A 26,063-nucleotide genomic window follows, 5' to 3' on the forward strand; every position below is an offset into this window, starting at 1 on the left:
AAGGTCACACAGCGAGTGAGCAGCAACCTCTGGATTTGACTCAGGACTTTCCTCCCCTAAGCCCGCACGCACTCTTCCACTTCACTCCCTGCCTCTCCAACCCTCCACCTCCCTATCCCTCTCCCCTCCCCTCCCCTCCCGCGGCTGCCCCGCCCCACCCCTCCAGTGCCGTCCCCCACCACCCCCACCCCCTCCCAGTCCGTGGCGGCGGCGGAGCCACGTGGTGGGGCAGGGAAGCCGCGGCCGACGAGAGCCCGGGCGGCTGCCCCAGCTGGGCAGTGCTGCTCTGCGCTGCGCCGCGCTCGGGGCCCGCTCTCCTTTCTCCGCGCTCCCCGCCAGCCGCCCCGGGGCAGGAGGCGCGCCTGACAGACTGCCCGCCAGACAAAGGAGGCGCGGCTCGGCGGAGCCAGCGCGCGGGCGGACGGACCATGGACTCGGAGCTCGGGCGACCGGCCCCAGCCCTGGGGACCCGACACTCCCGGGCCCGGCCCTAGGCGCCCGGCCCCGCCGCCCGGCGCGCCCAGCTGGGAGGACGCGGAGCCCGCGCGGCGCGAGCAGGCGGCGGCCGCGGAGCAAGAGGGGCGCCGCGGCGGGCGGCCCGCGCAGCCCCCGGAGCCATGGGCAAGTGCAGCGGGCGCTGCACGCTGGTCGCCTTCTGCTGCCTGCAGCTGGTAAGCGCCGCGCGCCCAGGCAGTCGGGGCAGGGTGGGGCGCGGCGGGGCGCGGTCCCAGGGCGTGCGGGTGGGGTTGCGTGTCTCTCTGTGTGTGTGTGTCTGGTGCGTGTGCCCGGGCGGGGGGTGGTCTGGAGTCTCGGAGCGGTCGGGTGGAGCCTGCTCCCGCTGGCCGGGCTGTCTCTTTGTGTGCGCTTCTCGCTGCTGTGCCCGGCTCTCCTTGGGTCCCTAAGTGCGTCCTGTGCGCGAGTCCCCGGCCCGCCCGCACTGTACAAGTGGCCTCCTGTTGGGGGATGCACTGTGGGACTGTGGCTCGCTGGGACTGGGGGTGTGTCTGAGGCTGGTCTGTGGATCCGTTGAAGTCCTGCTGTGTGTTTCCCTCTAGATCCCTCGTTTGCAGGGGTCTCTCCCTTCCTCTGGGTCTCTGCCTCTGATCATCAACCCTATGTGAGCGTTTCTCACAAAGTCTCTGCTCGCGTGTGTCTCTCTGGGCTTCTCTTTGGTGTGTCTCTAGATAGCTGACCATTTCTGGTCCATGTTCATCTGTGTTCTGGGATCTTAGACTCCAAGAACTCTCCAATCCTTTGTGCTGTTTCTGCCTCCCTTCACCTTCCTGACCGGGCGGTCCTGGGAATGGAGAGCCACCTCCCTGGAGAGGGTCACCAGGAGCTGTCAGATCCTGGGCCAGCCTGACCCAGCCTGGACCACACTTCCTGCTTTGGTCTGGCCACTGTGGCCATGGAGGTTCCATCAGTCATCAGTTCCACCCACCAGAGCAACTCCTCTGCCGGGGACAGCATCGGGGGGTGGGGGCACTTGGGTGCTCCAGGGAGGACCACAGTATCGGAGGATACTGTGCCTAGCCCCAGCATAGGGAACTTGGGTTCTTGTCTCAGGGAGCAGTGACTGTAGCAGACTAGAAGAAACAGCCTTGCCCTTCAAATCAGGCCCTGGCAGGGGAATTTGGGAGGGTGGTTAAGGAGAGGCAGGGGTCTCCCACCTACCCTAGAGCTGAGGTTGAACAACTAGGGAGGTTGAAGCTGTGCTTCTTCTCTAGGCAGAGGTGCATGGGGACCTCCATCGCCGAACCCAGGTCTGAGAGTGAGCATCCAGCAGCCTGAGCCCCCCTTCATGCCGGACTCCTTGTTCTGGGTTTCCACTCTTGCCTGCATCCATCACACCCTCCCCACCACAGGAGCCAATGATGATGTAGAGTGAAGCTTTGAGCCTAGACATGCAGACCTCCTCATTCGTCTTGCTTCTCTCCTCCTGGGGACACCAGCTTCAAACATGCCATCTACAGACCTGGCCTGGGCAGTGGTAGAAACAGCCCTAGCTCTGGAGATTGTAGCCCTGCTCCCAGCTGTGGGAGACTGGACAAGTGACTTCCCCACACTGGCGGGCCTCAGTCTTCCTATCTGTAAAATGTTTATCCCTGAGGATTGCAGAGGGGATTAATTAAGATCAGGTGGAATGGAAACTCCAGAAGGGCAGAGATTGTCTTTCTTTATCTACTTTGAGGAACATGAAATGCCAAGAAATGTTTAAACCTCTCAGAGGATTCTTCTGTGTCTGTTAATTTTTAAATTTTAAACTAGGGTTTTTTAAATTAGAAAAGTAATATACATATATTGTAAACATAAATAAATAAATACATAAACAGAACAGAAGATAAAAGTAAGTTTTCTAGGCCAGGCACCGTGGCTCATGCCTGTAACCCCAGCACTTTGGGAGGGTGAGGTGGGCAGATCACCTGAGGTCAGGAGTTTGAGACCAGCCTGGCCAACATGACGAAACCCCATCTCTGCTAAAAATACAAAAATTAGTCGGGTATGGTGGCATGCATCTGTAATGCCAGCTACTTGAGAGGCTGAGACACAAGAATCACTTGAACCCGGGAGGCGGAGGTTACAGTGAGATGAGATCACGCCACTGCACTCCAGCCCGGACAACAGAGTGAAACTGTGTCTCAAAAAAAAAAGTTTTCTTCTCTCTGTAACCAGACCCCTCCCCAAAGGTGAACCTGTTAACAGTTTGTCCCGTGCTCATTCTCTGTTAGCGATGGTAACAATGGTTAGCTTTGGAGAGCCCTTGACTAAGTGTCAGGTACTCTTGGAAGCACTTTTCCATGTATTAACTCATTTAATCATAACAGCCCTATGAAGTAACTTGTCCAGAATTTACAGGAACTAGGATCCAGGCTTTGTTTTGGGGGTTTTGTTTTTGTTTTTGTTCAAGACATGGGCTCGCTCTGTCATCCAGGCCAGAGTGCAATGATAGCTCACTACAGCCTCGACCTCCCAGTCTCAAACAATCCTCCCACCTCAGCCTCCCGAGTACCTGGGACTACAGGCGCATACCACCATGCCTAGCTAATTTTTTTGTTTTTTAGAGACAGGTCTCCCTCTGTTGCCCAGGCTGGTCTCGAACTCCTGTGGGTAAGCCATCCTCCCACCTCAGCCTCTCAAGTGCTGGGATCATAGGCATGAGCCACCACATCCAGCCAGGATCCAGGCTTTGAATCTAGGCAGTTGGCCAGGTCCTCTGTTGCCTTCTTAATTATAAAATAAGTAGTCTGGCCCTGGTAAGTCTGGGGCCCCATGGGAGGAGCTCATGGCTCTAGAGAGAAATGAAGGTGGTAGACAGTCTCTCCCTCCCACTTCCCTTCCTCCGTGGTTCTCCCTTGCTAAGCTAACCCCACTCTTCCACTTAGAGGATCTCACCAGCACTAGAGGCTTGAGTTAGATGAGACCTGGGTGGAATTCCGGTTCTCCCATGTCCCGGCTGGGTGGCGTTGGGCAGCTTGTGAAGGTTGCACAAGATCATTTGCGGGAGGGACTTGAAAATTGCTCTCTTAGCTCTGTTGCACTATCTGGGCTGATTGCAGAGTGGGCCCTCCGGTTGTCACTAACCCCCAGGAGCCCCTAACTGCCTGACAGCTTCCATAATGTACCCCAGGAAGTTGGAATTCACCAGCCTGAGGGGAGAAGGGAATCTTGGTTTTCTCATCGGAGGGACTGAGGAAAACATAGAGGCTGTTAAATATCTTTCAGCTGAAAACTTTCGAGGAACTGTGTCATTTTTCTTTTTCAAATGGAGTTTAATCGTTACAATGAATCAGGCCAATCTGAAACACTCTTCCTCAGTTGGGATAGATGTGATTTGGAGCAGGTAGGGACTCTGCCTTTCAGATGGGTAAGTGTAGGATAGTAGTTAAGGCTCTGTAGTTTGACAGGACAGACCTGGCTTTTAGACCTGGTTCTGTCACTTCCTGGCTGTGCAATTTTGGGCAAGTTACTTACCCTTTCTGAGCCATAGTTTTGTCATCTGTTAAAAAGAGAGAATATAAAACAATTCCTAATCCTTAGGGTTGTTGTGAGGATTCAATCTACGTAATGAATTTAGTACTGTGCCAGGTACAGAGTGAGTACTCATTAAACTGTAGCTTATTGTTATTATCTTAATGATTCGTATCATGGGATGTGTCTGTGGTATTGTAGCCCAAACGTATCCAGGTGGCCCCCTGCACTGTCCTTTGTGGACTATCCTTTGTGGGAAGTAGCAGGTAGTTGGACACTGAGCTGAGAGGCAAAAGACCTGGATTCAAGCCCGGCTCTGCTTCTGACATCCTGCGGTTTTGTGCAAGTCTCTTCCCCACTCTAGGCTTTGGTTTATCCATCTGTAAAATGGGAGGAATTATTGGTCTGGCTCGCTGGGATCCTGCCAGCTCTACTTGTCAGGAACTCAGGGTGATGCCTGGATTGTCATGTTTTGTTTATTATTTTTTTATTTTTTAGAGATAGGAGTCTCGCTGTGTTGCCCAGGCTGGAGTGCAGTGGCAATCATAACCCACTGCAGCCTCAAATTCCTGAGCTTAAGTGATCCTCCCACCTCAGCCTCTCAAATAGCTGCAGCCTCAAATTCCTCAGCTTAAGTGATCCTCCCACCTCAGCCTCTCAGATAGCTGGGACTACAATGCATGTCACCACACCCGGCTTTGGCATGGCAGCTTTGTTGCATCTTGGTCTGGTTCCTTTCTGTACATCTTGGGTCCCTTGCTTTCCAGAATTATTTTTGGTGTATCACCTTGACAACATTATTAACATATTCACCCTTTAATTTTTAATCTTGTGCCTTTTCTCTCTCCTGTCCAAACCCAGCTCTTCCTAGTTCACCTCCTTCCTGAAACCTTACAGGCCACTCTGTTCTTCCTGGAAGGGGATGAACTAGTGAGATTTGCCCAGGGAATCACCATCAATTTCTTCATCATCATCATTATCGTTCCCATGTCAGGAGTCCTGTGCTAAGCACTTTATATGCATTACCTCGTTTAACCAAATGAGCATACATATGTAAAGTGCTTGGCGAAGTGCCTGGGACATGTTAAACGGTCAATAAACGTTAGCTCTTTTACTGTTTTCATCCTTCTTATTGCAGTTCCACACAGTGCGATAGATGTGTTTATTATCCCGTTTTTCAGGTGAGGAAATTGAGGTTCGAAGGGGTGTGACATTTGCCCAAGCTCACTAAGCTAGTCAGTGACAGAACCAAGATATGAGGACTCTTCTGCCTGAACAGAGAGCCATCCTCTCAGTCCCGTGCTACTCTGCTGCTCACGTTTAACCAGTGCAGACACTTGGACCAGACAGGTCCAAGCCTCAGTTTCCTCATCTGAAGATGAAAATGATCATATTTCAGTAAGCTCATGCGTAGTGCCTGCACTGTGAGCCAGTGAGTACCCAATAATAGATCACTGCCATGGTTGCTTCTGTGCCAGCTCTGTGTGACCTTGGACACATGCATTCACTCCTCTGGCTGCAGTTTCTTCCTTTGTAAAAGAGGAAGAGTCGTCCCTACCTCACAGAGGTGTAGAAGGGGCTTCCTTGGCTGGGTGCCAGACACATAGTAGGTACTCAGAAAAATGTTGGTTTCATTCTTTTCCCTTCTAGAAAGCTCTTTGCTTTCTGGAAGGTGGGGGCGGGGAGCGGGATGTAGCTTCCAGCTGAGCTGCGAGTAATGGTGTGAAACATGGTCAACCTGATTGATGTAGTTATTAGCAATAGTGATGGCGAAGACCAGAGGGAGATGGGCTCCACCAGGGGCCTGCGCTCTGGAGCAGCTGCAGCTGCAAGCTCATGGCTTCCTTGGGAGGGTCTGGCTCTGCTTTGGGTGCCTGAGGTCCTTGGGCCAGGTATCAGAGTCAGGAGCATGAAATTATGCAGGCCACTGGCCCCTTCTGTTCCTCAAACCCCTTTGTACAGAGTTGGCAGGGGTGATCAACTCCCTTTTGTGAATGAACACAATGAGGCCAGACTGCCCTCAAGGCCCTTATAAGATGGGCGGAGCAAGGTAGAATGGAGAAGAGGGCCTCCAGGGGACCTGGGGATGGGCCTGGTTCTGCTCCTTTGTAAGGGTAGGTGAGTGGATGTTTTTTAAATAAGCAACCCGTAATTGGCAGCTTCTCTGAGATCTGGCACAGGGGCTAGGAGCACTACATCTGGGATCAGGCCTTGCTTTGTGACTCCCAGGAAGTCTCGCACCCTCTCTGAGCCTCTGCCTTCTTACTTACAAAGTAGTCCGAACAACAGCTTCTACCCCATGAGCCTATGGCAGTTTGGGGAATTTGCAAGCTGTTGCCAGGATAACCAAGTACGGTCCCTGGCCTAGGAAAGTGCTCTCCAGGGCTAGCTATTATTTGCCTTGAGACTTGGACAAGTCACATCAGCCCCATCTCTGCCTGTATTAGAGGATTTCGTGAGCAGGGTCACTCCCGCAAACACTCCAGCTCTTCTTTATATGGAAAATACGGGGCTGAGTGGGAAATTAAAATGATGAGAATTTCTTTTTGTTTGGTGTCTGTTATGAGCCAGGCATTGTACTAGGCATTTTATATATGTCTCTTGCTACTGTGTGGCTTATCCGTGGCCGCATAAATGGTAGGTACAGAATGAGTATTCAGACTCAGATCTGGGACTCCACAGCTTCTTCCTGCATGCCCCATTGCCCCCTGCTAGTATTGTGGGATGCTGGAGTGGAAGCAGGTGGAGAAATCCAAACCTTTCCTCAGCCACAGGGCTTGTTACCAGATGCCAGATCTAACTGCTTACACAGATGCCCCCTCTCCCCATTCTACCCATCCCCAAGCTCTGTGCCGGACTTAAAAGAGCTGTGATGCATGGCTGGGTGCGGTGGCTCACACCTGTAATCCCAGCACTCCGGGAGGCTGAGGAGGGTGGATCACCTGAGGTCGGGAGTTCGAGACCAGCCTGACCCACATGGTGAAACCCTGTCACACTAAAAATACAAAACTAGCCAGGCATGGATGGTAGCTCATACCTGTAATCCCAGCTACTCAGGAGGCTGAAGCAGGAGAATTGCTTGAACCCAGGAGGCAGAGGTTGTGGTGAGCTGAGATCATGCCATGGCACTCCAGCCTGGCAAAAAAAGAAAAAAAAAAAAAAGTAAAAAATGAGCTGGGCATGGTAGCGTGCACCTGCCATCCCAGCTACCGAAGCAGAGGGGAGGATTGCTTTTGCCCCAGAAGTTGAGGCTGCAGTGAGCCATGATTGTACCACTGCACTATAGCCTGGGCAACACAGTGAGACCCGTCTCAAAAAAAGTAATAAAAATAATAATAAAAAAAAATAAGCTAGTTCCAGCCAGGCACAGAGAGACAAACTTCAGATATTCTTACTTATTTGTGCGAGCTGAACGTTAAAACAATTGAACTCATGGAAGTAGAGAGTAGAATGAGGAGGCTGGCACGGTGGGTCATGCCTATAATCCCAGCATTTTGGGAGGCCAAGGTGGGTGGATTGCTTGAGCTCAGGGGTTGGAGATCAGCGTGGGTAACATGGCAAGACCCTACCTCTATTTAAATAAAAAAAAAAATCTTAAAAAAAAAGGAAAAAAGTAGAATAAGGATTACCAGAGGCTGGGAAAAGTAGTGGGGGAGTGGGGAGGTTGTCTAAAAACATAGTTAGATAGGATGAATAAATCTAGTATTTGATAGCACAACAGTGTGACTACAGTCAATGAAATTTATTGTACATTTAAAAATAACTGGACGGGCGCAGTGGCTCACACCTGTAATCCCAGCACTCTGGGAGGCCGAGGTGGGTGGATCACTTGAGGTCAGGGGTTTGAGACCAGCCTGGCCAACATGGTGAAACCCCATCTCTACTAAAAATACAAAAAATTAGCTGGGCATGGTGGCGGGCACCTGTAATCCCAGCTACTCAAGAGGCTGAGACAGGAGAATCATTGGAACCCAGGAGGCGGAGGTGGCAGTGAGCCGAGATCGTGCCACTATACTCCAGCCTGGGCAACAAGAACAAAACTCTGTCTCAAAAAAAATAATAATAATAAATAAATAAGGCCGGGCGCGGTGGCTCAAGCCTGTAATCCCAGCACTTTGGGAGGCTGAGACGGGTGGATCACAAGGTCAGGAGATCGAGACCACCCTGGCTAACACGGTGAAACCCCATCTCTACTAAAAAATACAAAAAAAAACTAGCCGGGCGAGGTGGCGGGCGCCTGTAGTCCCAGCTACTCGGGAGGCTGAGGCAGGAGAATGGCGTAAACCCAGGAGGCGGAGCTTGCAGTGAGCTGAGATCCGGCCACTGCACTCCAGCCTGGGCGACAGAGCGAGACTCCGTCTCAAAAAAAAAAAAAAATAAAAAATAATAATAATAAATAAATAAATAAATAAATAAAAATAAAAATAACCCAAAGAGTATGATTGGATTATTTGTAACACAAAGAAAGGATAAACGCTTGATTTACCCTGATGTGACTATTGCACAGTGGATGCCTGTATCAAAATATCTCATATGCCCCATAAATATATATACCTACTATATACCCACAAAAATTAAAAATTAAACACTAGATCCAGGCCATGGGGGTGGAGCTGGCTTTAGGCCCAGGAAGCCATGTCCCAGTGCTTTGTCTGCCTTTCCCTGCCCTGGCCTGGAGAGGGATGTTGACTGATTCCGAGACAAGGGAGAGCTTCAGATAGCAAAGCAAACTTCCCCCAGAGGTGCTGAATGAGCACTAAGGTTTCAGAAGAGCTGTTAAGTGTGGCTGCAGGTTTTCCTGATTTACATTGGCCTCCTGGCCCCTCTCAAAGCAGCTGACAAATCCAGAGACAAGGAGGTGGACTGGGAACTGGGAAGAACCCGGGCTTTGGGGTCAGGCTGGGATGTGAGTTCCAGCTTTGCCTCTTTGTAGCTGGATGACCTTGGGCAGGAAGACACCTAACCTGTCTGAGCTTCCACTTGCACTTCTCTAAATCAGGATAATAATCATCTGCTTCAGAGAGTTGTTGGGAAGCTCCTTTGAAATAAAATGTGCAGAGTGGGAGCTCACAAAGAGGGCACACTCTTGAATACCCAGGAAATGAGGCTGCAGGTTCTGCAAATCTGAGTACTGTGGGGTAGGAAATGAGATGACTCCCCTTTCTCAACGAGTGAAAGGCTCAAGCTGGAGCCGTGGTTCTTCTCCATCTGTGTGGTCTTGGCATTGCTGGACTGTGGACTTCTCTTCTGTAAAATGGGCATCATAATAGCACCCCCCTCACAGGACTGTAAAGAGGACAACCTGAGATAATGTAGGGAGAGCCGTGGGCACAGGCTGCCACTCACTAAGAAGGATTCCAAGACGAAGGTGTGGCCTCTCTGGGCCTCTCTCCCGCTCTGTATGGGGAAAAGGTTGGACTCATCATCTTAAAGGACCCTTCCAGCTCTGAGTCAGCAGTGAGCTCCCTCTCTTCGCAGGTGGAGGTCAGAGGTGCTGCCTGGCCCACCTTGTTGCAGGAGGGTGGTGACTGACGGGGTATCAGGGCCTGGGGCAGGAGGAGAGGGGTATCAGGGCCTGGGGGCAGGAGGAGACGTCTGCCTCTGATGGCTTGCTTAAAACTTTACACCTGGGTGTCAGGTTGTCAAGGATTCTGGTGACCTCATCTTTCTTCTGTCTGTCTGTCTGGATGTCTGCACTGCTCCCACCCCAAATGCCCATGTAGCATATTTTGGTTGTAAGAACAAGTCTCAGACTACAGAGATGCAGAGCTGGCAGGCTTGCGGCCCATCACTCACCTCCAGCTCACTGCAGGTGAGCTTCTTGAACTACAGAAAGACTGATACTCTTGGGTTAGAGAGTGAGAACTGCCTCCAGCTAACTACCTGGAGTTGAGTCCAGCAAATATTTATCAAGCACACACAAACTGCCAGGCATGATTCTAGGTGCTGAGTCACCTTAGGGTATGAAAGATGCCCTCAACTGCAAGACAGAATCCCTGGGTTCTGGTACTCACTGCTGTGCAACTGTGAGTTGGGCCTGGCCTTCTCTGGGCCTCATTTATCACAGCCTATGAAGTGGGAAATGAGAGGAGAGGACTGAACTCTGTTAGCAGCTTTCAGACTCTCCAGAGGCTCTGCAAGGGTGGGGGCTGATAACCAGGTGGTGAGTTTCCTGTCCCAGGCAGTAGAATTTATGTGTGGCCAGGCGTGGTGGTTCACACCTATAATCCCAGCACTTTGGGAGGCTGAGACCGAAGGATGACTTCAGGCCAGGAGTTCAAGACCAGCCTGGGCAACATAGTAAGATCCCATCTCTACAATAATTTTTTTTTTTTTTAATTAGCTGAGCATGGTGCTGCTTGCCTGTGGCCCTAGCTACGAGGTGGCTGTGGTAGGACGATCACTTGAGCCCAGGAGGTCAAGTGTGCAGTGAGCCGAGATCATACCGCTGCACTCCAACCTGGGCAAGTGAGCAAGACCTGTCTGGAAGGAAGAAAGGAAGGAAGGAAGGAAGGAAGGGAGGGAGGGAGGGAGGGAAAGAATTTATGTGTAGGTTGGATGACAGCTTGGACATGTAATGGATCTAGTGATGACCCAGATCCCTTGGAACCACTCGATGCTGGTTCTAGGTCCTGAGAGGACAGTGCTAACAGCACACAATGATATCTATAATTATGAATATTTCTGTGAGCTTACCATGTCCCCTCTCCTTAGCATACTCCTTCCCACCCCCTACCTCTAATCACAGGGCCTGGTAAGCTCCTGGTACAGGCAGTAGGGGAAATGGAAATCTATAGGCATTTTATCCCTTGGCCTGCCCTGGCCACCCCTTGCCCTAGAAGGGCAAAAATTCTGAGATTTTCAAGGTAAGGATTGGTTCCTAAGCCTGTTTTTTGGGGGGAGGTGGGCATGTTCTGCAGCCCCAACCTGAACCAGAGATGTGGGTTTTCAATTACACAATTAAATGCACAATTAGGCATAATTACCAGTGCTCAGAGCCCGAGACTGCTCATAATAGGCGTGTAATCTACTGCAGCCTCTGTTTATACTACTCAGCGCGCTCCCTAATGATGCCAGGATGCCTTCACACTGCACTGTTGCCATGGAGACAAGCCCGCCACCACCATGCAAAGCTGACAAATGGTGTTCTGGTCCTGGGCCTTTGGATTGTTTCTGAGGCTTCTAACAACCAGCACTGGAGTGGAGGGGCTGGCCGGGGGGCAGGAAGGTGGGGGGCAGCCCTCCCTGGTCTCTGACACACCCCGCTGATTCAGGCCAGTCTTGGAGCCACCAGGGAAGACAGGGGAGGAAAGCATCAGCCACTTCTCACCCCCAGAGTCCTCAAGCCATGAGCAGGATGGCCCGGGGCCATGAAAGGTCTTATGCTTATCCATTCACACATCTCACACTATCATGGAATCAAAGGTCTGGGCAGGGGGTACTGCCTACACCAGGTTTGTAGATAGGCCTGGCTCTGCTGTGAACTGGCTCTGTGACCTTGGACAAGTCCTTGGCCCTCTTGGGGGCTCTGCTTCCCCATATATAAAATGGACTGCAGGGTCTCTGCACATGGCATAGTCTAATAGAGAAGATTTACTGAGCACTTATGACCCACCTCATTCTGCTGTAACTGCTTTACTTGGAGTGGCTCATTCATCCTCAAGACACCCTGTGGGGTGGGCACAGCTACTACCTCTATTTCACCGAAGCAGAATCTGAGGTGGAGAGCAGTCACATCCAGCAGTGCAGAGCTGGGATACAAACCCAGGTCTCGCCCTTAACCCCAGTGCCACATGGCTTCACACGTGCCACCTGAGGTCATCCTCACAACAGCCCTAGAGGTGGAACTTTGTCACACTCATTTCTGTTTCCTAGATGAGGACTCTGAGGCTCAAAGAACTGAAGTCACTTGGCCAAAGTCACGCAATGAGGCAGCAGCAGAGCAGAGTCTGGTCGATGCTGACAGCCAGGGTTCCTACCTTTGGCTTCTTAGTGGAACTCATAAAGGGGTAAAAAGATTTCCTTTGGCTGGGCACCATGGTTCACACCTGTAATCCTAGCAATTTGGGAGGCCAGGGTGGGCAGATCACTTGAGGCCAGGAGTTTGAGGACAGCCTGGCCAACATGATGAAATCCCATCTCTACTAAAAATACAAAAATTAGCTGGGTGTGGTGGTGTGCACCTGTAATCCCAGCTATTTGGGAGGCTGAGGCACAGGAATCACTTGAACCCGCGAGGCGGTGGTTGCAGTGAGTTGAGATTGCACCACTGCACTCCAGCCTGGGCAACAGAGCAAGACCATATCTCAAAAAAAAAGATTTTCTTCAACAAGCATATGCCATGGAGCCCGGATATCCCCATCCAGCCTGGCCCCAGCCACCAAGGAGTCAAGGGTCCCAGGGTCCCTCAGACCCGGCACTTCACTTTGATCTTGAAGGAAATTTTGGTCTAGTTCTTCCTCTATCAGTTCACCCCCACCTTGGTCACTAGAAGCAGGGCCTGGTTTTACACGATTTTTTTTTTTTTTTTTTGCTCCATTTCTCTGTAATTCAGCACATTATTATTTTTTTTTTCAAGTAATGGTATGTTTTATTTTTTTATTTATTTTATTTTTTTTATTATTATACTTTAAGTTCTAGGGTACATGTGCATAACATGCAGGTTTGTTACATATGTATACTTGTGCCATGTTGGTGTGCTGCACCCATCAACTCGTCAGCACCCATCAAGTCGTCATTTACATCAGGTATAACTCCCAATGCAATCCCTCCCCACTCCCCCCTCCCCATGATAGGCCCCAGTGTGTGATGTTCCTCTTCTCGAGTCCAAGTGATCTCATTGTTCAGTTCCCACCTATGAGTGAGAACATGCGGTATTTGGTTTTCTGTTCTTGCAATAGTTTGCTGAGAATGATGGTTTCCAGCTGCATCCATGTCCCTACAAAGGACACAAACTCGTCCTTTTTTATGGCTGCATAGTATTCCATGGTGTATATGTGCCACATTTGCTTAATCCAGTCTATCACTGATGGACATTAGGGTTGATTCCAAGTCTTTGCTATTGTGAATAGTGCTGCAATAAACATACGTGTGCATGTGTCTTTATAGCAGCATGATTTATAATCCTTTGGGTATATACCCAGTAATGGGATGGCTGGGTCTTCTGGTACTTCTAGTTCTAGATCCTTGAGGAATCGCCATACTGTTTTCCATAATGGTTGAACTAGTTTACAATCCCGCCAACAGTGTAAAAGTGTTCCTATTTCTCCACACCCTCTCCAGCACCTGTTGTTTCCTGACTTTTTAATGATTGCCATTCTAACTGGTGTGAGATGGTATCTCATTGTGGTTTTGATTTGCATTTCTCTGATGGCCAGTGATGATGAGCATTTTTTCATGTGTCTGTTGGCTGTATGAGTGTCTTCTTTTGAGAAATGTCTGTTCATATCCTTTGCCCACTTTTTGATGGGGTTGTTTGTTTTTTTCTTGTAAATTTGTTTGAGTTCTTTGTAGGTTCTGGATATTAGCCCTTTGTCAGATGAGTAGATTGCAAAAATTTTCTCCCATTCTGTAGGTTGCCTGTTCACTCCGATGGTAGTTTCTTTTGCTGTGCAGAAGCTCTTTAGTTTAATTAGATCCCATTTGTCAATTTTGGCTTTTGTTACCGTTGCTTTTGGTGTTTTAGACATGAAGTCCTTGCCCATGCCTATGTCCTGAATGGTATTACCTAGGTTTTCTTGTAGGGTTTTTATGGTATTAGGTCTAACATTTAAGTCTCTAATCCATCTTGAATTAATTTTTGTATAAGGAGTAAGGAAAGGATCCAGTTTCAGCTTTCTACTTATGGCTAGCCAATTTTCCCAGCACCATTTATTAAATAGGGAATCCTTTCCTCATTTCTCGTTTTTCTCAGGTTTGTCAAAGATCAGATGGCTGTAGATTTGTGGTATTATTTCTGAGGCCTCTGTTCTGTTCCATTGGTCTATATCTCTGTTTTAGTACCAGTACCATGCTGTTTTGGTTACTGTGGCCTTGTAGTATAGTTTGAAGTCAGGTAGCGTGATGCCTCCAGCTTTGTTCTTTTGACTTAAGATTGTCTTGGCAATGCGGGCTCTTTTTTGGTTCCATATGAACTTTAAAGCAGTTTTTTCCAATTCTGTGAAGAAACTCATTGGTAGCTTGATGGGGATGGCATTGAATCTATAAATTACCTTGGGCAGTATGGCCATTTTCATGATATTGATTCTTCCTATCCATGAGCATGGTATGTTCTTCCATTTGTTTGTGTCCTCTTTTATTTCACTGAGCAGTGGTTTGTAGTTCTCCTTGAAGAGGTCCTTTACATCCCTTGTAAGTTGGATTCCTAGGTATTTCATTCTCTTTGAAGCAATTGTGAATGGAAGTTCATTCATGATTTGGCTCTCTGTTTGTCTGTTACTGGTGTATAAGAATGCTTGTGATTTTTGCACATTTACTTTGTATCCTGAGACTTTGGTGAAGTTTATCATCAGCTTAAGGAGATTTTGGGCTGAGACAATGGGGTTTTCTAAATATACAATCATGTCATCTGCAAACAGGGACAATTTGACTTTTTCTTTTCCTAACTGAATCCCCTTTATTTCTTTCTCTTGCCTGATTGCCCTAGCCAGAACTTCCAACACTATGTTGAATAAGAGTAGTGAGAGAGGGTATCCCTGTCTTGTGCCAGTTTTTAAAGGGAATTTTTCCAGTTTTTGCCCATTCAGTATGATATTGGCTGTGGGTTTGTCATAAATAGCTCTTATTATTTTGAAATACGTTCCATCAATACCGATTTTATTGAGCGTTTTTAGCATGAAGGGCTGTTGAATTTTGTCAAAGGCCTTTTCTGCATCTATTGAGATAATCATGTGGTTTTTGTCTTTGGTTCTGTTTATATGCTGGATTACGTTTATTGATTTGCGTATGTTGAACCAGCCTTGCATCCCAGGGATGAAGCCCACTTGATCATGGTGGATAAGCTTTTTGATGATTCAGCACATTATTTAGGGATACCTACTATGTGCCAGCCCCTGGGAACGCAGATGGATCAGACAGTGGGTTCAAATCCTGGCGCTTAACTTGGGATGCTGCACAAGTTGCTTGACCTCTCTATACCTTGGTTTCTTCATCTGTAATGAAGGCAACAGCCTGTTCCTTGCAGGGTTGTTGGCAATGTTAGCAGTAACAACTACCACTTATCAAACACTATGTGCCAGGCAGTCAGCTAAACCTCTTATATTCCCTGGATGAAACTTTATAATATAATCGGTCATTCCCATTTAACAGATGAAGCAACTTGAGGCTCAAGATGCATAAGTTGAGTGAGGTAAGTGGCAGAGCAGGCACCTGAGTCCAGAGCCCTTGCTCTTCCCCACCCGGTGTCCCACCAGCATGGAGGTGGCAGTCACCCAAATGTGAATTTCTCCCGCCTCTTCCCTAGCGCCTCCAGCCAGCTTCTCCTGGAGGAGTGAGGTATTTGAATGGAGGGATCATCTGAGGGGGGCAGTGGCCACCTGAGAGGGGCATAGCCCAAGACTCTGTCTAGCTGGATGAGTCCCCCACTGGACATCTGAAATTCTAGGTTTTCTGAGAAGGGGCTCTCACACATCACCTCCACCTTCACACTATGTAGCTGGGGAAACTGAAGCCCAAAAATGGACCATGGTGGCTCACACCTGTAATCTCAACATTTTGGGAGGCCAAGGTGGGTGGATCACTTGAGGCCAGGAGTTCAAGACCAGCCTGGCCAAGAGTGCAAACCCCATCTCTACTGAAAATACAGAAATTAGCCAGGCATGTTGATGGGTATCTGTAGCTACTTGGGTGGGTGAGACATGAGAATCACTTGAACCCAGGAGGCAGAGGTTGCAGTGAGCCGAGATTGCAGCACTGCACTCCAGCCTGGGCAACAGAGTAAGATTCTGTCTTAGAAAAAAAAAAAGGCTGGGCGCGGTGGTTCACGCCCGTAATCCCAACACTTTGGGAGGCTGAGGCAGGCAGATCACCAGGTCAGAAGATCAAGATCATCCTGGCCAACATGGTGAAACCCCGTCTGTACTAAAAATACAAAAATTAGCCAGGCGTGGTGGCAGGTGCCTGTAGTCCCAGCTACTCGGGAGACTGAGGCAGGAGGATCGCTTGAAGCCAGGAGGCGGAGGTTGCAGTGAGCCGAGATCACACCACTGCACTCCAACCTGGCAACGAAGTGAGACTCCGTCTCCAAAAAAAAAAAGAAATGGGCTATGGCTTGCTCAAGACCACAGTCTAAGTCAAGGGTATTTGATCCACACATCTCTACGTGCAGTGTCTGCTGGCTTCGGATCCCACTCTCAACTCTACCCTTATCAGGTGGGCACTGCCCCCCTCAGGTTGCCCCTCCATCCAAATGCCTCATACTCCAAGAAAAGCTGGCCACCCTCCAAGAGAGGAGGCACTAGGGAAGAGGCAGGAGGAATCCACATTTGGGTGACTGTCACCTCCATGCTGGTGGGACACCAGGTGGGGAAGAGCAAGGGCTCTGGATCCAGGTGCCTTCTCTGCCACTCACTGGCTCCGAGGCCCTGGGCAGGGCACTTATGCTTCATGAGCCTCAAGTTGCTTCATCTATTAGGAAACTTCTTGTTAACTTCCTTTTATCCCCCACCAGTCTGTTGGAGAGGGACCTTTGGGGGCTGTGGTATGTTTCTGTGTTTGTATGTACAGCTAGCTGGTCCCCAACTTACAGTGGTTCAACATAGTTTTTTGATGTACAATGGGTTTATTGGAGTGTGGAATGCATTTTCGATTTAGGATGGGTTGATTGGGACGTGGCCCCGTCGCAAGTCAAGGAGCATCTGTGTTTGAAACTGCACACTGCTGCATGCCCCAGCATTTGTGGGGGTGGACACTGGCACGTAGAGATTTGTGGATCAATAAACATCCCTTCCCGCTTCCTCCCTCTTCATTTATTCATGAACTCTGAACTCCTTGGCTACAGAGAAACTGCCTGGAAGAAAGCAATTAGAGCATAATTAGAACCACTCCTATCATCGGCTCTCAGAGGGAGGGAAGGGAGGCTGCTGGGGCATCGGGGGAAGTCCCCAACCTCTGTAGCTGCCCATTCAGCTCCTACTTACCCTGTGGAGCTCAGCCTCCCCAGAGTCCTGGACACTGGAAACCGCTCTACAGGGAGATGCCTCATCCCTGGAGGCATTCAAGCAATTGATAAGGCTAGGGAGAAGAGCTGTCTGTCTTACATACTGAGTTAGAGTAGATGATCTCCAAGTCCCTTCCTTGCTGAGATTCTTGGGTGCTCCCTGCCAGGGACTGGGACAGGCATTGCAGGAAAACTAAAAAGTACAACATGGCTCTTGCTTTCTAGAAAACATTCGTTCAGCAGATTGTAGTGAATTAAGACTACAAGGACAATGGGAAATGCAAATTACCTGGAGGAAGCAATTTACCAGGCAGGGTTCCGTTCATTGCCAGGTGATTAATAGTAATAATAACAGTACCAGCAGTCGGCCGCGCACGGTGGCTCATGCCTGTAATCCCAGCACTGTGGGAGGCCGAGGCAGGCGGATCACGAGGTCAGGAGATCGAGACCATCCTGGCTAACATGGTGAAACCCCGTCTCTACTAAAAATACGAAAAATTAGCCAGGCGTGATGGCAGGCGCCTGTAGTCCCAGCGACTCGGGAGGCTGAGGCAGGAGAATGGCGTGAACCCAGGAGGTGGAGCTTGCAGTGAGCTGAGATCGCACCACTGCACTCCATCCAGCCTGGGCAACAGAGGGAGACTCCGTCTCAAAAAAAAAAAGTACCAGCAGTCAAATATTTATGGAGCATTTCTTTTTTTTGAAATGGAGTCTTGCTCTGTCTCCCAGGCTTGAGTGTAGTGGAGCAATCTCAGTTCATGGCAACCTCAGCCTCCCGAGCAGTTGGGATTAGAAGCACCCGTCACCATGCCCAGCTAATTTTTGTATTTTAGTAGAGATGGGATTTTGCCATGTTGGCCAGGCAGGTCTTGAACTCCTGACCTCAGGTGATCCGTCCGCCTTGGCCTCCCAAAGTGCTGGGATTACAGGCGTTAGCCACCGTGCCTGGCTGTTTATGGAGCATTTCTGATTCCACAGCCACTGCTTTTCCCCAGCAAGTGTCCCAGCATCAAGAAGTAGCCGCCTGAGAGCAGGTGTTCCTCCCTCCCTGAGGAAAGGAGGACAAGACACAGGGAGGTGCCAGGCACTATGCGTCTCACTTCAGATGCATTTCCTCAGTTGGTCCTGCAGTAACCCTAAGAGGTAGACACTATTATATGGATACTACCTCCCATGTACAGATGAGGAAACTGAGGCTCAGGGAGTGACAGAACCTGCCCAACATCACACAGTATTGGTTCAGGACTGTAACCCAGGCCTTTTGGATTCCAGACTCCTTGAACTTTGCACTCTACCAGGTTTGAGGGTGCAGTTTGCTCTCTCCTCCTTGCCCCTCTCCTGAGCTTCAGTTTGGGCCTCAGTTGTTCTGAGCTTCCTTATTGGGGAGCCTTGAAAAGCTGTTTAATATGGTCCTCTGCATCCATCTCCTGGTTGAAGGGGATGCACTGAGTCCTCCTCTTCCTCTTCCTCTTCCTCTCACCCTGCACCAGCTGAAGAAAGAATGGGAGAGCCCCACCACTGGTGACGGGTTACCACCCCCAGATGGGTCCATACCCTGCCTTGGCAAAGGAAAGTGAAGGTCTGGCAGATGACAGTCTCTGGCCTCTTGAGTGAAGGTCCCCATGGATGCAGAAGCCTGGGCTGTAGCCAAGGAGACAGCCCCCCCCAGCCCTTAGGCTGTGACAAGGAGGGTGTAGCTTCATGATGGGAAGGGGAAGAAACTGCCTCCTGGGGCCCAAATGGACAGAGGAGGGGAGGATGGGCTAGATGGGGTCAGGAAGGAACTTAAGGGTTGGATCAATGGTGGTCCCTCCAGGGAATGGGGGTGAGGTACCTGGGGACATCCAGACTTCCTTCTCTCCCTACCTGAGGGGGGGTTGCCATGACAACCAGCTCCCCAACTTGAACCTCTGTAGGACTGTGCCCCCTTTATCTGAGTGACAGGTGGTCACCCTGGCAACAGGCCCTGTGCCCAGCAGGGGTCCTTGACTTCCCAGTAGCCACTTCCCTTTCACGTGTGAAGATACATTGTTCTGCAACCGCAGCAGCTCTGTCCAGCTGGAGGGAGGCTCCATGTCAGGCCAGCTTTCGGATGTGGGTTTTTACCAGCCCCTCACCAGACTGCCCTGGACCCAGCCTGTGCAAGCGATCTTAATAAAGTGCAGTTCTGCCAGGCACAGTGGCTGACGCCTGTAATCCCAACACTTTGGGAGGCTGAGGCGGGTGGATCACCTAAAGTCAGGAGTTCAAGACTAGCCTGGCCAATATGGCGAAACCCTATCTCTACTAAAAATACAAAAATTAGCCAGGCGTGGTGGTGGGTGCCTGTAATTCCAGCTTCTCAGGGGCCTGAGGCAGGAGGATCGCTTGAACCCGGGAGGTAAAAGTTGCAGTGAGCCAAGATCGCACCACTGCACTCCAGTCTGGGTGACAGAGAGAGACTCTGTCTCAAAAACAAAAAAACGAGCAGTTCTGATACTGCCTTGCCTCTGTTTAAAGCCTACCCTGGGCCCTCACTGCCTTCAGGATAAAGTCTAAAGCTGTGTTTCTCAAACTTTAGCGGACATCAGAAGCACTTGGAGGGTTTGTTGAAATATGGATTTCTAGGCCGGGAGTGGTGGCTCATGCCTATAATCCCAGCACTTTGGGAGGCCGAGGTGGGTGGATCATGAGGTCAAGAGATTGAAACCATCTTGGCCAACATGGTGAAACCCTGTCTCTACTAAAAATACAAAAATTAGCTGGGCTTGGTGGCGCATGCCTGTAGTCCCAGCTACTTGGGAGGCTGAGGCAGGAGAATCGCTTGAATCCAGGAGTCGGATGTTGCAGTGAGCCAAGACTGCACCACTGCACTCCAGCCTGGCGACAGAGCGAGACTCCGTCCCAAAATACGTGTATATATATATATATATATATATATATATATATATATATATGGAGTTCCAGGCTTCACCCCCAGAGTTTCTGATTTGGAGGTCTGGGATGGGGGCCAAGAATGTGCATCTCTAACAAGTTCCAACGTGATGCTGATGCTGCTAGTCCAGGGACCACACAATAAGAATTATTAATCTAGACCAGAGAGACACTGAAAGCCTGCCCAGGCTTGCCTGCTAACCAAAACTCACCACTTCCGTGTCCCTAAACTCAGATCACATGGACCTAAACACCCTGGGTTGTTTCACACCTCAGAGTCTTTGCCATTTGCTGTGCCTGCCTCTCTGGAGGCTCTTTCCTTCTTTATCTCCTAGGCCTGCTAAACCATCATTTCCTCCTCGGAGCATCTCTGTACTCCCGCATCCTCACCACACTGACTTCTTCCTCTGGGCCCTGACACCTTGCCCCCTGCCTCCATCACAGCAGGTACTACGCTGTTGTAATTCTGCTCTATTTCCACATCAAATCCCTCTCCCTAGACTGGGAGCTCCTTGAGGCCTGGAAGTGTCCATTGAGTGTGGACATGGAGTGTGGCCCACAGTGAATGTGTGATGCTTGAATGAACCCCAAGAGCAGATGGAAGGCCCAGGTGAATAATCACAAATCACAAAGTTTCATAGTTTATCCAGGCAGTCAGATATTCACTGGATGCCTTTTTTTTTTTTTGGAGACGGAGTCTCACTCTGTCACAAGGCTGGAGTGCAGTGGCACTATCTTGGCTAACTGCAACCTCTGTCTCCCAGGTTCAAGTGACTCTCCTGCCTCAGCCTCCCAAGTAGCTTGGATTATAGGTGCATGCCACCACCCCTGGCTAATTTTTATATTTTTAGTGGAGACAGGGTTTTGCCGTGTTGGCCAGGTTGGTCTCAAACTCCTGACCTCAGGTGGTCCATCAGCCTCGGCTTCCCAAAGTGCTAGGATTACAGGCGCGAGCCACCACGCCCGGCCACTGTGTGCTTATTCTGCGCTAGGGAGGTGCTAGGGATACAGTAGTATGGGAGGCAATGTCCCTGCCCATGTGGACTCAGATGCTATCAGTGATCATGTCGGGACACAGATGGTGAGCGTTATACAGGAAAAGAAGATCGTAAAAGATCTGAATGTTACCAGGTGCGATGCCTCACGCCTGTAATCCCAGCATGTTGGGAGCCTGAGGTGGGCAGATCACCTGAGGTCAGGAGTTTGAGACTAGCCTGACCAACATGGAGAAACCCCGTCTCTACTAAAAAAAAAAAATACAAAATTAGCCGGGTGTGGTGGCACATGTCTGTAATCCCAGCTACTCAGGAGGCTGAGGCATGAGAATTGCTTGAACCCAGGAGGCAGAGGTTGCAGTGAGCCAAAATTGCACCACTGTATTCCAGCAACAAGAGCAAAACTCCATCTCAAAAAAAAAAAAAAAAAAATCTGAGTGTTCTGGAGCGGGTTTAGCAGCAGTGGCCAGGGTGGAGTTGCCTGTGCAAGCAAGGTACGAACATTTCACAGATCTTACTGCACTCATTTGCTCCTTCCTACAACCCTGCTAGGCAGAAACTGTCATCCCTGTTTTACAGATGAGCAAATGGGACCCAAGAGGGGAATTTGCTGGGCCACAGTCACAGCCAGCACATAGCAGAGCTAGGACTTGAACCTGAATTTCCTGATCCCAAGCTCTCTAAACCACTGGGCTACCCCTGGAGTCCAGGCACCTGTGTGGCCTGAGACCCTCCTGTGGGAATGTGTCTCCAGTGATGATTTACGAGTTTGCTCACAACAGACACCACAGCCCCACTACTGGGGACCTGGGTGGTGCTGGAGGCATTAGAGGGCCTTCTGTGGCCCTCCTCTGGCCACGCCCCTTGCCCCAGGGCAGGGAGTCCACAAGATCAGGGGGACACGCTCACTGGAAACCTATGCCTGCGCTCCCACCCTAGGCTCCACCCCAGATCCTCAGGACCCAGAGTCCCCCATCCAGTCAGCCCCAACCCCCTGTCAGGGCCTGCCGGGGTTTCTCCAGAGGACAGCCTGTGCTGCCAGTGTGTGTATCTCCACCCATAGACAGGGCCAGCTGCTTGGAAGGAGGGGCGGGTGTGGACGTAGCTTACGCATGTGTCCTAGGATCCAGACCTGTGTATGAGACCCCAGCCAGAAACGGGAATGCTAGCTGGGGCTGGCTTTCCCATGTGCTGAAACATGCTACTGCCTTCTGGCTCAGAACTCCAAGAAATCAGAGGAATTGAAATTCACAGCCTGGCCTTGCAGACCATTAAGTCTATTAGAAGACAGAACGTATATTTAGGAGTTTGTTAGTTTGGTTTGTAACTTAGATATTTAGGCATGTGAGGTGTCGACCCGCATTGGTGCTCCTGCCCTGGTCCACAAGGCCCCCAAATGTTAGAGAAGGGTCTGGACTTGAGGGTGGAATGCAGGCCAGGGCTCCCCTGGGTGTCTCATCAGCCTCGGGTGACGCCAGCTGCTCAGCCTGTCACTGCCTGTCTGCTGGTCAGCAGCCTCACGAGTCATCTGAGTGCACTGCCGTCCCCAGGCTGCCACTAGCTGTCATCCTCAAGACAGGCCACCAGAGACAGGGATCATCCACCGAACTGAGAGGCTGTCTGGGGCCCAGCCTGGGAATCACACTGTGGTTGTCGATTATGACAGACTGGGCTGGTTGGTATCAGGTACAAATAGGACAGGAAGTGGGGGCACGGGAAGGAGAGTACAGGGGCACAGTTTATCAAGGCCTGCTATGGCCAAATGCTTGATGCACCTGATCAACTCTCACTCTCCCAGCAGCACGAGGTGATGGTACAATTTCCTCCCATTTTGCAGAAGAGGAAGCTGAGGGGGTGGAAATCCTGCATCTGTTACTTCCTAAAAGTGTGAACAGAGGCAAGTTGCCCAGCCTCTCTGAGCTCAGTTTCAAGTTTCTTCATCAGTGAAGCAGAGATGAGTGTACCTGCCTCTTAGAGCCACCCAGCAAATTCAGTGAGAGAATCCATGAAATGCACTCAGCACAGCACCTGGCACTTAGTTAAGGCTTAGAAAATGGTAGCTGCGGCCAGGTGCAGTGGCTCACGCCAGTAATCCCAGCATTTTGGAAGGCTGAGGCGGGAGGATCACGAGGTCAGGAGATCGAGACCATCCTGGCCAACATGGTGAAACCTCATCTGTACTAAAAATACAAAAATTAGCCAGGCCTGACAGTGTGCACCTGTAGTCCCAGCTACCCGGGAGACTGAGGCAGAATTGCTTGAACCTGGGAGGCGGAGGCTGCAGTGAGCCAAGATTGTGCCACTGCACTCTAGCCTAGGTGACAGAGCGAGACTCCATCAGGAAGAAAAGGAAGGAAGGAAGGAAAGAAGGAAGGAAGGAAGGAAGGAAGGAAGGAAGGAAGGAAGGAAGGAAGGAAGGAAGGAAATGGTAGCTGCTAGGAAGGAAGGAAGGAAGGAAATGGTAGCTGCTGTAATTATGGCCAATACGAATCATTATTAGGTGCTTAGAGGACAGGTGTGTCTATGAAGCATAAATCATGATTGTTTGCTGAATGGAGTCCTGCCAGGCACAGAATCCTGGAATCCAGGAGCCAAGGGGGTCCCCAGAGAACATTCCTGCAGCCCTTTGTTTATACAGATGGGCACACAGAACCCCAGAGACACAGTGGAGCCTGTTAGGTCCAACTCCTGTCTCCTTTCCTTACTGCCCCAGGAGAAGACAGGGAGCCTGGCATTGAGGCCCTTCGTGTGCTGTTCCAGGAAGCGGGCTGATGCCACTTCTGGGAGGGATGGAGACTGGGTGTGTAATTCCAGACAAAAATACCCAGAACAAGAATAAGATCCCCCAGTGGGTGGAAGCAGTCAGCTACTCTCTGCCCAGTTCTGGGCAAGAGTCTGCTGCCAGAGCCCTTCCCCGTGGTCTCGATGTTTCCGGGTGGGGGTTGGTGGGGAGCAGTGGCGAGGGTGCCCATCAGTCTAGGAGGTGCCACTGAATAAATCATAATGCAAGATTACATGGTGGCTCACACCTGTAATTTCAGCATTTTGGGAGGCCAAGGGTAGGAGGGTCTCTTGAGGCCAGGAGTTTGAGACTAGTTTGGGCAACATAGTGAGACCCCCATCTCTACAAAAAATACAAAAATTAGCTGGATGTGTTGGCACACACTTGTAGCCCTAGCTACTTGGGAGGCTGAAGCGAGAGGATCACTTGAGTCCAGGAGTTGGAGGCTACAGTAAGCTGTGACTGTGCTGCCACACTCCAACCTGGGCAACAAAGACCCTGTCTCTAAAAAAAAAAAAAAAGTCAGTGCCACGGTGAAGTGGCTCTTGCCTGTAATCCCAGAACTCTGGGAGGCCGAAGTGGGCAGATCACTTGAGGCCAGGAGTTCGAGACCAGCCTGTCAGCATGGTAAAACCCTGTCTCTACTAAAAATACATAAATTACCCAGGCGTGGTGGCACGTGCCTGTAGTCCCAGCTACTCAGGAGGCTGAGGCAGGAGAATTGCTTGAACCCAGGAGGCAGAGGTTGCAGTGAGTCAAGATTGCACCATTGCACTCCAGCCTGGGCAACACAGATACACTCCATCTCAAAAAAAAGAAAAAAAAGAGAGAGAAAACAAAAATTCGCTAGATGTGGTGGCAGGCACCTGTAATCCCAGCTACTCGGGACTCTGAGGGAGGAGAATCACTTGAACCCGGGAGGTGGAGGTTGCAGTGAGCCGAGATCGTGCCACTGGACTCCAGCCATCTCAATAAATAAATAAAAGTCAATGCCACAGGCGTTCCCAGGAGATCAAACCCCACTGATGATGGCCTCGCCTGTCCTCTGGAAGAAAAGTCCTCCAGCTCTCCTGGCAGGGCAGCCAGTCTGTTAAACTCATGAGCATGAGCCAGGGGACCTGGTCCAAATCTTAATCTGCCGGGTGACCTTGGGCAAGTTACTTTTTGGTGTGCTTCAGTGCTTTCATATGCAAAGCGGGCTTGACCTTAGGCTCTACCTGGCGTGTTTCTTTGAAGATTAAATGAATCAAAGCGTTCTAAGCTTGGAGAGACGCTTGACATAGGGTAAGCATTAGCTGTGATTCCCTTGCAGTATCATTCTGGGGATGAAAGGAAATGCCACTTGTGAAGAGCAGCGCTTGGCATATGCACATTCAGACTGGGCCGTGAGAACCAGGCCTTCCTTGCCCTCCTCCCTCCACTCCTGCTCCCACGTGCAGAGAGCAACCGCTTCCTCCAGCAGGTCCAACCAGCCGCCTCTGGCCCAGGGCCAGGAAATAATTGTTCCATTCCATTCCCCCGTTCTCCTCTGCCCTCCTCTTTAATCTTCCCAGCCTGCCTGCGAGATAGAGGGGGAGAAAGTCTCCTCCCAAAGCTGCAGTGGGGCCTGCAGGTATCTGCTTAAGAGCTCAGGCTCTGGGACCAGACCACCTGGGTTTACTGCAGCTGCGCCCCATCTCCAGCTCTGAGATCGTGTCCCCTTCATAGAACAAGGGGACGGTGGCCCATCCCTCATTTGTAGTTGTGAGAGCTGAATGACAGGGGGCACAAAAAGTGCTGGCCCAGAGTCCATGTGCACATCTTAGCCATTGTTATTAATGCTTGTATTACAGGTCAGAGCCAGGTATTCTGAAGGGAAACCCTTCTAACCCAGTCACTGGGGGTAACCTGTCAGAGAGGCACCACTCATGGCCTCCGCCGTGATTCCTTCTTACTGCTCCAGCGCTAAGAGGCCCCAGGTGATCCCTCCCAGGGCCTTCAGTTGGGCCAGACACCCCCATCCCTCATATATGATGGATTACCAGGAAAGGGACTGAGGGGACGGGTGAAGGAGGTGTCATTTATTCCTTCATGCTGCAGGAATCAGAGCAGGAGGCCTGTGCTGATAAGCAGAGCCTCAGCATAGGGATGAGTAGTGCGGCACCAGAGAAGGACACCAGCCTGGCAGACCCCCTCCACCTGTCTGAGCCTCAGCGTCCCGGGTGGTCAGATGGGGATAACAGTCCCACATCACGGGCAGCATAAATCA

At 50.5% G+C, this 26,063-nt stretch overlaps 1 protein-coding gene across 2 annotated transcripts in view; it reads left to right on the forward strand.

Annotated features, from left to right (window-relative positions):
- The first annotated feature begins 211 nt into the window (after positions 1-211).
- NKAIN1 (sodium/potassium transporting ATPase interacting 1) overlaps positions 212-26,063 on the forward strand; it is a 61,584-nt gene continuing 35,732 nt past the window's right edge. For both annotated transcript variants that reach the window (XM_007979668.3, XM_007979669.3), the window contains exon 1: positions 212-671. In XM_007979668.3, coding sequence (XP_007977859.1) covers positions 618-671 — 54 coding nt within the window. In that variant the 5' untranslated portion in view covers positions 212-617. The remainder of the gene's footprint in view (positions 672-26,063) is intronic.

This window comes from Chlorocebus sabaeus, chromosome 20, assembly GCF_047675955.1.
Source record: "Chlorocebus sabaeus isolate Y175 chromosome 20, mChlSab1.0.hap1, whole genome shotgun sequence".
Classification (NCBI taxonomy): Eukaryota; Metazoa; Chordata; class Mammalia; order Primates; family Cercopithecidae; genus Chlorocebus; species Chlorocebus sabaeus.